The sequence below is a fragment of the Astatotilapia calliptera genome, chromosome 14 (genome assembly GCF_900246225.1).
Source record: "Astatotilapia calliptera chromosome 14, fAstCal1.2, whole genome shotgun sequence".
In the NCBI taxonomy this organism is placed as follows: domain Eukaryota; kingdom Metazoa; phylum Chordata; class Actinopteri; order Cichliformes; family Cichlidae; genus Astatotilapia; species Astatotilapia calliptera.
The window spans coordinates 14,955,626-14,968,622 of NC_039315.1; the positions used below are offsets into that span (position 1 = coordinate 14,955,626).

At 43.0% G+C, this 12,997-nt stretch overlaps 1 protein-coding gene across 2 annotated transcripts; it reads right to left on the minus strand.

The window, feature by feature from the left end:
* On the minus strand, window positions 1-12,785 carry aadac (arylacetamide deacetylase). Of its 2 annotated transcripts, none has more exons than XM_026193157.1 (6): window positions 12,590-12,785; window positions 12,023-12,190; window positions 10,455-10,683; window positions 9,834-9,903; window positions 7,825-7,996; window positions 1-2,376 (listed from the first exon to the last, which is right to left on the minus strand). In XM_026193157.1, exons 1-6 carry the CDS (start codon window positions 12,596-12,598, stop codon window positions 1,762-1,764), a joined length of 1,263 nt encoding a protein of 420 aa, XP_026048942.1. In that variant the 5' UTR covers window positions 12,599-12,785; the 3' UTR covers window positions 1-1,761. The 2 variants fall into 2 exon arrangements, with proteins under 2 accessions (XP_026048942.1, XP_026048943.1); XM_026193158.1 differs by lacking the exon at window positions 12,590-12,785 and adding an exon at window positions 12,263-12,575.
* Window positions 12,786-12,997: the final 212 nt, after the last annotated feature.

A 12,997-nucleotide genomic window follows, 5' to 3' on the forward strand; every position in this document is an offset into this window, starting at 1 on the left:
TAAGGATCAAGTAAATTTATTGTCATATAGCTTTAAAAAAAAAATGCACCTAACAAAGGAAACCCAGGACAAATAATAGAAACTGTTATATTGACAATTGAGCAAGTGGAGCTGTTTGAGGAAATAAGCTAGCTTTGTCTGCTAACTTGAAATGTTGCAATGTGTTTTTTTTTTACCAACAATGTTGGTAAGAAAAAAAAAAAGAAGCTAAAAATCAATGAAGACATACTGTGCCCAGTTTCATACACATTTCAAAACTTTCAGACCAGAAAGGCATAGTGTTAACTGCAGCTTGTTATTTGGATATCTCCCATATGTACAGAAGTCACAGAGGTGGTGTCACTCAAGAGAGAGGAAACAGTAATGCTCTAATGACAGGTGATCAGTCTAAAGTCACCTCACCATTGCTAAAAGAAAAAGCAACTCAACTTCTTGTGTATGTTAGAGATAAAAACAAAAGTCAAAGACAAACAAACAACTGTCATAAAAACACAATCAGACGTGCATAGAAAGCCAAATTACCAACTCTTTAATCGCACCTACATACTGTTCACCAAACTGGCAAATGGTCTTGTACTTACAACTCCAGCTAAGTGCCCTAGTCTTTGAACCATTGCTTATTGCGTATGAAGCAAAAACAACTCTACATGCTACATTCCTGATATGGCGACTTTATATTTATGACTCTATGTTCCCAAATGAGAGCACTTTCTGGTTTTCCAAATGTAAAGTAGTTTATTTACATAATGTACTACCATAAAAAATTATCAGCTCATATTATAGGAAGTGAGACTTGTAATAATCGGTAAAGGTTAAGGCTCCAGATATTTTTCCTCTTTTTTTGCCATATTGCTTCTTTACACTGAGCTAAGCTTTATAGCAAAAATGTGTTTATGCGTATGGCGAAGCTTTTCTTTGCAGCATGCTCTTTATATACAGATGCCAATATTCTTCATGGAATGTGGATTATTTTATTTCACTGCCTGTAGCCTTGAAATGAAAATATTTTAAAGCACAAAGCAAGTAGATGAGTTTCTGATGAGGATTTGAAGTTGTTTTTTTCCCCCTTTTATTAGATTAAAATGCCATTCATTCTGCAGTTTAAATTAAGGGTATTGCCATAAGCAACTCTATGTGCACCATTTACATGTAAGGGATACACAACAAAAGGAGTCATTCTTTTTTGTTTTAAACATGTTGCGATTATGCAAGCCAGTGTTTTTGATATTTTCTAACATCACCTCAGGCTTCAGTGACCTGCAGCTTGGATAAATGTTAACTTTGGCTAAACAGACTGTTGTGAAAATTCTTTTCTGCTGTGTCAAAACTTACACTGGATTCTTTAAACCTCTAATGGAATATTTCAGAACTCTCAGTGGTATGCATTACTTATTAAAGCCATAAGATCAAACTAGATATGAGGTGCTGTGGATGGAAAACCATAACAGGCCAAAGAAAGTCCACAGATATTTTTACCCTCATATTTGCCTGTTGAGCCAAACACAACACTATTATTGTACTTTTGTGATGCCGTCATGTGTTGTGCTGCATTCAAGCCACCCTATTTGGAAAGAAAATGTTCTATCCTCTCAAAATTTTGCTCCCTACTCCTATCAATTGCAACAAAACGTACAAGTTTCTCAATAAATACACACAAAAACAGAAAAGGAGACACGGCCAAGAAACAAAAGTCTACACCCAATCAAAACATTCTTGCATTGTGAAGAAATGCTGGAATAACTACTACTGATCCTCAACCTTTTACAAATTTTCCTTGAGCCATTTAATATAGTTGTCTGTCATGCGACGTGCAATCAGGAAGTCAGTTGGCCACACGGTGAACATCAATGCTCCGTGAAATCCTGTGTCATAATGTTCATGTGTCACCTCAACGCCAGCAGCACGGAGCCGTGTGGCATACATGATCCCATCATCTCGGAGAACATCATACTCGCACGTCAGAATGTAGGCCTTCGGCAAAGAGCGTAAAGCTGCGTCAGGAACAAGCAGAGGCGACGCCCTCGGATCAGCAAGAGATCGAGATGGTCCATCCATTGCAACCGTTCCCTCGGTAACTGCGGGAGCACTGTAGTTGTACTTCCTATGATACGTTTCTGGCAGAAAAGCACTCCAGTTGACAAACTTCAGCAGGCTTGAAGACTCTGGGTTGTTGTGGGTGTTGGCCATCATTGCTCTAAAAAAAGCTTTGTCGCTGGTGAAGTACTCACTCCAGAAACGCACCATAAGAGTGCGGGGCAGAATGGGCATGTACTGATTCTGCTGATATGAAGGTGTGTAAAGGTCCAGAGCCTGCAACACAGGATAGATGAGTGCTTGGGCCTTTAACTGAATCTGCTGAGTCGGCTCCTTTTGTAACTGTTTTGACAGAAAGAGAGAACGAAAGAAGGATTAAAATGTTAGCCCAGAAATGCATGTGTCATTGTGGTTGACTCAGTTCACTTCAGTATTTTCTGTTGGGCTTCAAGTGTAATGACCTGTTAACTTCAGTGTTGTAATACCTACAAACCTAAATAGCAGAAGTAGCAAGCATGTTGGATTAACACAGCTGCCCACAAAAACAGGTCCTTGACCAGCCTTCATGCCTTTCAAAGAAATAACACTTCTGTTATTTATAAGCCTAAGAGCCATTTTTGATAATACAGTTTCACACTCAGTGCTTTTTCTATACTTAAGCACCTTCGCATACACACTCACTCAGGGTTCAGTTTCTTGCCCGGAGATACTTTGAGTGGCATTTCAAAGTAACTTGGTATTGAGCCACCACGCTACAGCCGCCCAAAAGACACTGCTTTGCAGCGGACGCATTAGATGTAACAGTTCTTATTTATCAGTTAACCACTTCAATTGTTTTTAAAGGCCAAATGATATACAGGGTACAGGTCGTATGATGGTTGTATTTTAGGTGTTTTTAAGAACCAAGGTTCCTTGGTTGTTTTTTCCTAAAAACAAAACAGTGATGGTATTTGTAAGGTATGTGAACTGTACGAAAGTTGAAATAAAGTATCTAAGAATTGATTCGCAATTGTCAGGGTTCCTGGGTCGGTGACCCAGTGTTTTCAGTTTTGTTCATGTTCAGTTTATTTTGCCACTTCCATGTGCTCACTTCCTGCTTTTCCTGTGTCAGCTCGTCTAGTGTCATTAGCCAGATTATGTTCAGCTGTGTACTCATCGGTCTCTCATTATCATCCTCATCAGTCTGTGTATTTAAGCCCTCTGTTTCTACTCGTTCACTGTCGTGTCATTGATGTTATGTTGTCCTTCCTGTGTGTTCCCTCAGTTCAGTCCGCCATTCAGTTGTCCAGCCAGTCAGTGTCCGTTCACCCACTCCTTATAATAAACCTCACCTACCTGCCAGTCCTGCATTTGGGTTCCTTCTTCCTCGCCTCCACGCAACGCCTGACAGAATGACACGACCCGTGCCATGAAGACACGATTGGAACCCAGCGGACTCGGACCTCTACGAGCGGCAGGAGGTAGCGCTCTCCTTGTGGGCGGAAAAGCTCAAGGAGAGACAGCGGCTCTTCGCGGAGCGAGAGCACGTCTTCGAGGGTACTCGCTTGGCTCTGGGCGGGCCTCGGAGACGCCGCGTTCACCCACCTGCTACCTCCCATGCACCGGAGCATCTGCCGCGGAGTGTGGGCGTTTCACGCCGCGCTTCGGCCGCTCCCTCTCTCGCCACTCCGCTCCTCGTTCACACACCCGCCGCCTCATTTGCCGGACCTCCACCATCGCCACGGCACAGCGGCTACGCCTCCCACCTCGGGTCAACGGAGGCTACCGCGCCAGAGGCTCTGCTGTTTACCCCGGCCGCTTCCTCTTCCCGGAGAAAGCGGCGCACACGCCGCCATAAAACTGACTACTTTCAGCCACTCCCGATGGTGAGCTCCAGTGCCTGTTTTTCGCACTCACCATCTGATTATTCACTTAAAACGCACAATAGACTCACTTCTGATTCATGGGGAGTCTCCCTCCTAGACGAGGACGTGGACTGGGAAGAGTTTTTCTGCTCTGCTCCAAAGACTGTAAATAGTGGTGGCAGAAAAACCAGAACAATCCCCAATAAACCTGCCAGTAACACACACACCGTCACTATTTCCACACCCGTTACTCAGCCATTTCCCACCAGCATGGCGGCCCAGATTCGGCCTTCCCCTTCAGCCGTTTCACCTCCTCTGATGGCTAGGGCCCAGTCTACACCCACACCAGTGCCAGCTCCCAGGAGGAGGGCAGCTGCGACCCAGTCTACCTCCACACCCGCTTCTGTTTCTCAGGTGGGGGTGAGTGGTGTCCAGCCACCTCCCGTGCCTGTCCCAGCACCCAGGCTGAGGGCAGCCCGAATCCAACCTGACCATCCCAGAGGCCCAGCCGAAGCTCTCCAGCCAGTGCCCTCATGCTCCGGAGGCTCGGAAGAGCTAGCCTGCTTACTCATCAGCCCACCACTTCATCCACCACCTGATCCAGCCTTTCACGCACTAGCTTTATCCCTGGTTAGGCTGGCTGAAGTGTCCCCTGCTCAGGCACCAGCTTTACTAGCCCAGGCTATAGCTTTATCTCCCTCATTAGCTCAGTCTATAGCTCAGCCATCAGCTGTACCAACCTCAGCTCAGCCATTAGCCTCACCGACCTCTGTTTATCCATTAGTCTCCTCAGTCCAGTCAGTTCACTCACCTGCCCTCCAGTCCCCTGTAGTTCAGTCTCCTCCTGTCCTCCAGTCTGCTCCTGTCCAGTCTGTAGTCCAGTCAGTCCAGTCTGCTCCTGTCCAGTCTGTAGTCCAGTCGCCTCCTGTCTCCCAGTCGCCCGTCCACCATCCCGTTCAGTTCCCGGACCTGCAGCCACAGCACCCAGAGCCAGCTGTGAGCTCTCCCGCTCTTCAGCCAGGGGTTTCCGCGCCCGCTGGCCCGGCCGCTCCTCAGCCAGAGGCTTCTGCGCCGCCTGGTCCGGCATCAGACTCAGCCGCTGCCTCGCCTGGTCCGGCCTCAGCCTCGGCTTCTGCTTCGCCCGTTCCACCGGACCTGCTCAGTGGCCGTCATCGCCGGCGTCTTCCTCGCGGCCGCCCACCGGAACAGTCTCATCTCGACCGCTGCGGCCACCCACCGGAACAGTCTCATCTCGACCGCCGCGGCCACCCGCCGCGGCCACCCACCGGACCGGCTTAGTGGTCGCTGCCACCTTCCACGTGGCCGCCCATCTGAACTGTCTCGTCTCGGCCACGGGCCACGTGGCCGCCCACCGGTGCTGTCTCGGTGTGGCCTCCGAGACAGTAAATAAATACAGTTTTTAAAACAGTTGAAATTCCCATAAATGTTAACAGCACAGTTAACCTTCAATCAGGTTGGAGGTAGAGCATGTGACAGCCTGTGGGTAGAAACCTTTGAGTCTGTTTGCCTTTGATCTGATCGACCTGTAGTGTTTACCAGAGGGGAGGATGGAAAAAAACGTGAGTGTCCAGGGTGCGAGGAGTCCTTGATGATGATACTGGATTTCTACTGAAATCTGCCAGTATAATTTTCCCTGAGGGGGGTTAGTGAAGTGCCAATTGCCCGCTCTTCCGCCATCACCACCTGCTGCAGTTTCCTCTTATCCTCCACAGTACAGCAGTAGGTCAGAAGGCTCTCGATGGTGAGCGGTAGAAGATCTCAGATCGCTTTGTTCTTCTGAAGTCGATTACCATCTCCTTGGTCTTGGCTGTGTTCAGATGTAGGTTCTTGATATAAGGCTCATTTGTGCTGGAGGTTTCTTTCTGTTAAAAGTTTTCTTTTTCTTCCCACTGTTGCCAAAGTGCTTGCTCGTAGGGGGTTATATGATTGCTGAGTTATTCTCTGTTTTCTTTGTATTAGTGAACTTACCTTACAATATAAAGCTCCTTGTTGTGATTTGGCATATATATATATATATATATATATATATATATATATATTTTAGGGGTGCAACGATACACAAAATTCACGGTTCGGTTCGATACTTTGGTGTCACGGTTCGATATTTTTTCGATACAAAAAAAATGTTCATGCCTTTTTAATTTTTCATTTATTAAAATTATAAATTTATATTTTAACTCAAAAGTACAGTTTTTAAATTTAACCCTAACCCTTGTGCGTGTTTTTTATTTTGACAGCGAATGCGCACCTGCGGACCACTTATGTGCAGCCCTGGTTATATAGTTCGTCATATTGCAGCCACAGAAATTATTTTGTCCATGAAACCATAAAGCTGCACTTTCTTTTTGCCTTATAGTCTGATTTGTCATAACTTCTCCGTTTTGTGGTAAGCTTTTCTTTGGCTGTCACTTCTTCACCCTGACCTGTCTTATTTGGCTCAGCAGAACTAAAATATATATACTGCTGCTTTTACACACGCACTCACATAAGCTCAGCGATTCTCTGCGCAATCAACCTCTCACATGTTTAAGCTTGCTGTGGGAGATTTCACTTGTCATGTTTGCATAGTAAGCTAACGATTAATAAGACGATGTCAGAGGAATTGGTGCACAAATTATCATCACTCACAGATCAGTGCTGTCGCTCTCTATACACAGTCCGCACGATTGCAAAGTGAAAGCAAAAAAACAAGCGCAAATTCAAACGCGATTTCAATATGTCACATATTGACAGTGGCTCACAGATGCCAATGACATAATTACCCAGCTACATTTCTGAAAGAATGCAAAAGCATTGACATATATTTTTCCTTCCTACAATAGCCCGACGGGCAGGGCAGAGATAGATTTTGGTAGCCCGACTGAAAAAAATCGCTAGCTCCAGGACGTCGGGCTAGCGATATTGCGAGCCCTGTATCTGATTGAGGAATCACTCATCTTTGGAAAAGAGAGTTTATTACAGAGAAATGTCTCTTTCCAAAATAAAAGCTATACTATCCGCTTCTTCTGGGCTATATTCTCAGCAGCATAAGGAGAATCACGTGCTAACAGCTGTCTAAATGACTCGGCTAAAGTTAGTAGCATGCTTGTTGTTTTGGTCTTTGCACTAGGATGATGTCGGTGTAAATGTGCAGTCATATTCGTTGTGTTCCCACTAGTGCTTTCAGGTTAATCTCGTTGAAATGACCTTAACGCCACAACACGGCAAATCTCCGTTAACGAGCTACCGCCGATCGCCCCGTGTGTGGGGCTAGACAGCCAACACGTTAACGAGCTAACTGCGCTAACACACTAGCTCCCACCCATGTAATTGAGCATTGCATGGCACATCCAACATACTGTTTTACTTTAGTCCATGACTCGCTTACCTTCAGGGTCATACGTCACATGAAAACCATAATAATTCCAAACGCCAGATCTGAATGAGGGTGGGGGAGGTCCATGTGTCTTGCTAGCTTGCCCTGCGCTCTTCCTTCTGACTATGCTGTCTGTGTTGAGTGCTCAGTGGATCTGCGCTCGACAGTGCAGCCTAGGCGGAGTAGTCGAACGCAGATTCACTGAGCGCTCAACACAGACAGCATCGTCGGAAGGAAAGTTGATAAAATAAATTACAAATGTTGTATTGTTCGATACATATGCGTACCGAACCGAAAGCACTGTATCGAACGGTTCAATATCGATACGAATATCGTTGCACCCCTAATATATATATATATATATATATATATATATATATATATAGAATTGAAAAACTTGAATTGAATATAAAGATGCCAATACTTAGATCGAAGACAGGAACAGTCTTCTGTTTCAGGGTAAGAGAATACTATTTATCACACAGTCACTCAATAACCTATTCTTCTGCCACTTCATGAACAGGAAAACAGATTCGATGTTAGAAACAAAAGTAAAAAAAAAAACAGTACCTGTTGGGTGACTGCAGCTGCCAGGTTCCCCCCAGCACTATCCCCAGACACAGCAATGCGTCCAGGGTGCACATAATACTGGGCCAGCACCCCCTTCTGGAGGAAATGTTTGACCACACGGTAAACATCCTCATAGGGGATTGGGAAGTGGTGCGCTGGAGCAAGGCGATACCTGAGCAGAGTTAACTATTTAAGTCATGTTTACAGACAATATTTGAGCAAACAAAACACGTTGGAAAAAAAATTTAATTATTTTTAATTATTTAATTATTTTTAAGACAAACAGACATCTTTTAAACTGAATAGGCAATAAAGAGACAGAGTATAGAAAGGTTATAAAAATGAAACGAACTTATTGCCATTTAGTTATTAACTTGAACTATAACTTACATAATGTGCAATGGATATAATATTTATGTAATGAAAAACTCAAGGAAAAGGAAAAATAATAATAAAAAAAGTATATATCTGGTTGCATAAGCGTGCACAGTGTGGAGATACAGAAATTCTTTTATTGCTGCCATATAATCTGCATCATTATAATTGCATTAATAACATTCTTTACAGCATTATTTCATCTAATATTTCTGACAGTATTGATACTGCATTACAGTTGTTTATTGAAGATGTCCATTTGAGGATCCTTCCATTGTGTTAACTTTTATTACAAGTACGGTTAGAAGTATTTTATACACATTGCATATCTGTGCTTATTTTGAGTTGATGTTCGGTTCATTAAGGGTCTTAAGCTTCACTGGCGTGACTGTCCAGGTGATACATGCTGAGGGAAACTAGAACATAGAAGGATAACTGCAATGCATGCTTACAGTACATATAATACATATAATCTAGGAATGTGTCCGGCCTGAGGCCTTAACTCATTTGGTGTCTTACTATATTTTATTCTACTTGGTAACAGATGATCAGAGTCGATAATTAGCCTCAGAGACCCTGAGGGCTTGAAGTTTATTACCTTGTATGGAAGGTGTTATAGAAAAGAGAAGCTCTATGTCTGCTTATAGCTATTAAAAATGTACGATTAACTGTGACTAATGTCTGGAACCTATTTTAATCTGTCATTGACGCCATGGGGGGGCGTGTACCCACAACATGTATTTTGGTCAGAAGACATATGTTGATGTTTTCTCCGGGCTGTTAATAAACTCAACGTTTGATTGCACTTTTCTGGGGCCTCCGTGGTTTGTGACACTGCTCTACATTGATTGATTTCGCGACAACAGCCAGCTATAAATAGCCCATGTCCAGAATCAAACAATCACTTCACAACTACAGCTGCTGCAAACTGCTTCTACGATGCTGAAATATGGTTGACACAATAAACGGTTTTGTTTTGCTCTGACCTTTGCAGTGCTGGTGTCATCTCTACAAGTATTTTAATCTATTTGCCAAATGTTACGCATGGCTGACCCTGAGACTCACTAATGCTTCAATTACGCATTGAACCACTGGCAAAAAGCAGAAAGGAATTCAGATGAGCCAGATAAGGAAATACCCTACACACCCCAAACCCATACGCTGTCCACTTTACTACACAGTGGGTTGGTTTCATGACTATGAAAATCTACATTTTAAGAGGTAGAAATACCCATATCTAAAAAGATGTTTAAAAGGTGAAAAAAATTATTTAGTGGATAATGTTAGTATTAGCAAACACACACACAGACAAGGAGCCGGGTGTGCCAAAGAATAGCAGTGGAAGTGCTATGATGGGGAAAAGGCTTACAGAGTCCCAAACAAAAAGAAAAATGGAGAGCTTAACAGCATCATCACTTCAATCTAGCCTGTGACTAATGAGGGATGACGGGGACGTGACAAAAGAAAATTGTGTATGAGCAACAGGGGAAAAGTCGGGGGAAGAGGATGAGATCTATTAATACCACAAACAAAAAAGAATTTAAATAATGCCATAAAAAACAAAAAACATGCTGCTTCAGCAATACCTCTTTTTTCACAACAATATACATGACTATAAAATACGAAATACTTACTCCACTGAAAGAACCACAGCATCGAGCTCAGTGACGACTTTTCTGGCCAGGAGATCATATGGACTCATTCCTAAGTAGATAGTAGAAAAGCAGGATGAAAAAGACTTAAGTAATACAATACATCGCATTAAATTTCATAAATTTGATGCTACAGTAAGAGAGATGAACCTGGCATTCAGCTTAGCAATACTTCCTGGAAAGATTCATGTTACTGTAATTGTGAAAAGCCTTTAACAGATTGCACGAGCAGCGTGAGATGTGTCAAACTGCATGTCTCGTCTTTGGATTAGCAAGGGTAACCACCCCCTGAGGTCCCCACCGATCTTGCAGAAGGCATGTTATTTCCTCAGGAAACTGAAAGCTTTGTGATTTGTGATTCACAGTTTGTTCATTATTTATGATCCTGTCACAGTCCAGCCACTGGGAGTCGATATGAAGCTGTAATGTCATGAACCGCAATCAATCAATCAATCAGAGAATATCACCACTACTCTCTTGAAATAACAATGGTAATATTCTGAGATGAACACACAATGTGTTCATCTTTCAGTTCACCTTTAAAAGCCACAGAGTCATTATTCAGTGTGATAAAGGAGAACAGAGCCCAGCCCAACTACTTACTGGAACTCCCCAGACACCATCCTCCACCGTGCAGGTATATGATCGCTCTCCTGAGGTCTGTGTCACTACCTCGGTGCTTTGGCTGATATAACACCACCTCTACTCCATCAAACTTTTCTTCTGTCACCTTGACATGCTCATCAGAAACAGGTGCAATCTTCTCTAAAAGAGTAATGAAGTACATTACCCCCATGTAGTCCTTCAGGCCCAGTAATTCGCTTATGTCTGCCTGGAAATGGAGAAAGGCAAATGTAAGGTGTAGAGAAAAACACATCACATAATTTGTTAGTGTTTGTGAAACATGACCCATCTCTACTACCTTTTGTACAAATGATAATGTTAGGATAAACAGGCTTATACTATGTACACTTATGCCAGCCTAACATCCATAATATTCAAAACAGAAAAGGTCAAATATGCCAAGCTTGTGACCATGATAAGGAGGAAGCGAGAGAAACAAGGAGTCACAAGAACGCTGTCTGGCAAAATGTCAAGTCCCCTAAAGTTAACCGTTGAAAGAAGTCATATCTAAATGAAATAAAAGCATGACTGGTACTCCATTATGTCTGCTTGCTGAAGCAGTAGAAAGCTGGCTTCAGGGTAATCAGCTGATGTGCCCACAATAACCTAATCAGAGTCATCTAGGACGAGTACCATCAGGAGCTCCTGTCAGGCAGTAGTTTTATTAAAAAAAAACAAAGAAAGAAAAAGAAAGAAAAAAAAACACAAGAGGGGTCCCTTTCTTGACATTACAAAGACCAAAGTGATGTGTACTAAACATTTTAGTATTAAATCAAAATTCAGGATTTTGTTACAAAATGGTCATTACATCTCCAAAACAGATGATTTTTTGTAACTCTCATGTTCTCATGTTAAAAGGGAAAAATGAGATACCACTATCTCTAGTTTAATAACAGAATTGTCCTGTGGTGTTCGAGGTAGTAGACTGCACCTTTTTTCTAACTGCATAATAATCAATATTAAAAACAAGTGCAGCACTAAGATTTACTTAATACTTAGGATGTTAATAAGAAAAAAAGGTGTTCCAAAATAAATCCACTAACCATTATATTAAAACTACACTACTACTGATGATATGGTGCAACACTAATCTATGCAAACCGCATTTGAAGACAATAAAAAAAAAATCCACCTCTATTAGCCGTAGCACAATGGGCTACAGTAAACCACGGGCGTCTTATCCGTCATAAACGCAGACGGGTTCCCTTGATAGGTTCTATTATTAGAACAGGTGAGCAGGACTATACAAAACATGGATTAGCATCTGACATAATCTGGTGTAACCAGCATGTGCATCTACATCAGCAAAAAAACAAAACGTTTAACCTGCCACCTTAGCTGCTCAGAGAACAAAGGCAGTTTACCTACCGTTTCTCAGCTTATGGCTACATGACATACATACAGTGCATTAAAGTGATCAGAAAGGTGTGTTCATACATCCACAATACTGAAGAGCCTACACTCTTTGGGCTTGTATTTCAGTAACAGCAGAGCAGATTATCAAGATAGACGGCAAGAATAGTTCTTTTATTTTTTATTTTTCTTACCAGATGGCTGAGACTTCTAAAGAAAGAGTTGGTCAGCATGAGTTTCCATCTCTCTTCTATCTCCTCAGGAATGGGCTCGTAAACGTAATAAGCGGTGAAAGAGCAGAAAGCGACGAATAAAATTATGCTTCCCAGCCTCATTTTCCAGCGTGGGTCCCTGGCCACAAACTGCGGGGTGCAAAACAAACGGGCTGTTGCGCTTGTTTTAAGTCACTTCGCTTCGCGACTAAGCTTACTCACGGAATCAATTCTTGGATCCACGCGAGCTAAATTCTACAGCGAGCGCTCGGTGTCATTTTGTGGTCATCTGTGCGCAAATTCTGAGCTTTTCTCGATGCTCCAGTGGGCTCCTTAGTGCGTGTCTGTCTCGTGGAGCAGCAGAATTAATTGAAGTGTCAGTGATATGGAGACAGGAGCGCGCACGCTGTGTGCTCACGAGGCAGGAACCGTCCCACCTTGGCCTACAACTCAAATTCCTCAGGTGCCTTCTAATCGCTAGATTACACGGGGCGCGCGACTAAACTTTATGCTAAGATGCACCTGATGCACGAATGTCGTGGCTTGTACCTCAAACATGGCTGGTGGATTCAGATTTCCCCTTTTTTTTTCATTTTCCCTTTCACTCTTTCCATTCCCCGGCTACAAGTTTTCCAGTTGACTTTATATGAGGAGAAAGTCTGTGTAGCTTCTATATGGACACAGCTAAAGTCTGTTGCAGATTTGGTTGCAAGGCTGTCCAAGCTAATTATATAATTGGTGACGGAGCCAACTCTGATGTCTGCTTTCTTGGTAGGACTGTCAAAAGCAACATGACTCTCTGATGCACTCACGTTTGCAAACGCTGCAGGAGGGACGATTTGGTGCTTGCTGCAGCAATGGGAAGAAAAATGTGCAGATGCAGGACTTTTTGGTTTAGTTTATCTTATTTTCATGGGTATATCTTTGTGTAGAAAAAGTGACAAACTGGTTCAACAG

Bases quoted from the DNA above. Each gene is read 5' to 3' on its own strand.
- aadac (XM_026193157.1), bottom strand. The intron at 9,904-10,454 runs GTAAGTAGTTGG...CTATCTACTTAG, and splicing joins ATGGTGTCTGGGGAGTTCCA to GAATGAGTCCATATGATCTC. The intron at 7,997-9,833 runs GTAAGTATTTCG...AACTCTGCTCAG, and splicing joins GCTGTGGTTCTTTCAGTGGA to GTATCGCCTTGCTCCAGCGC.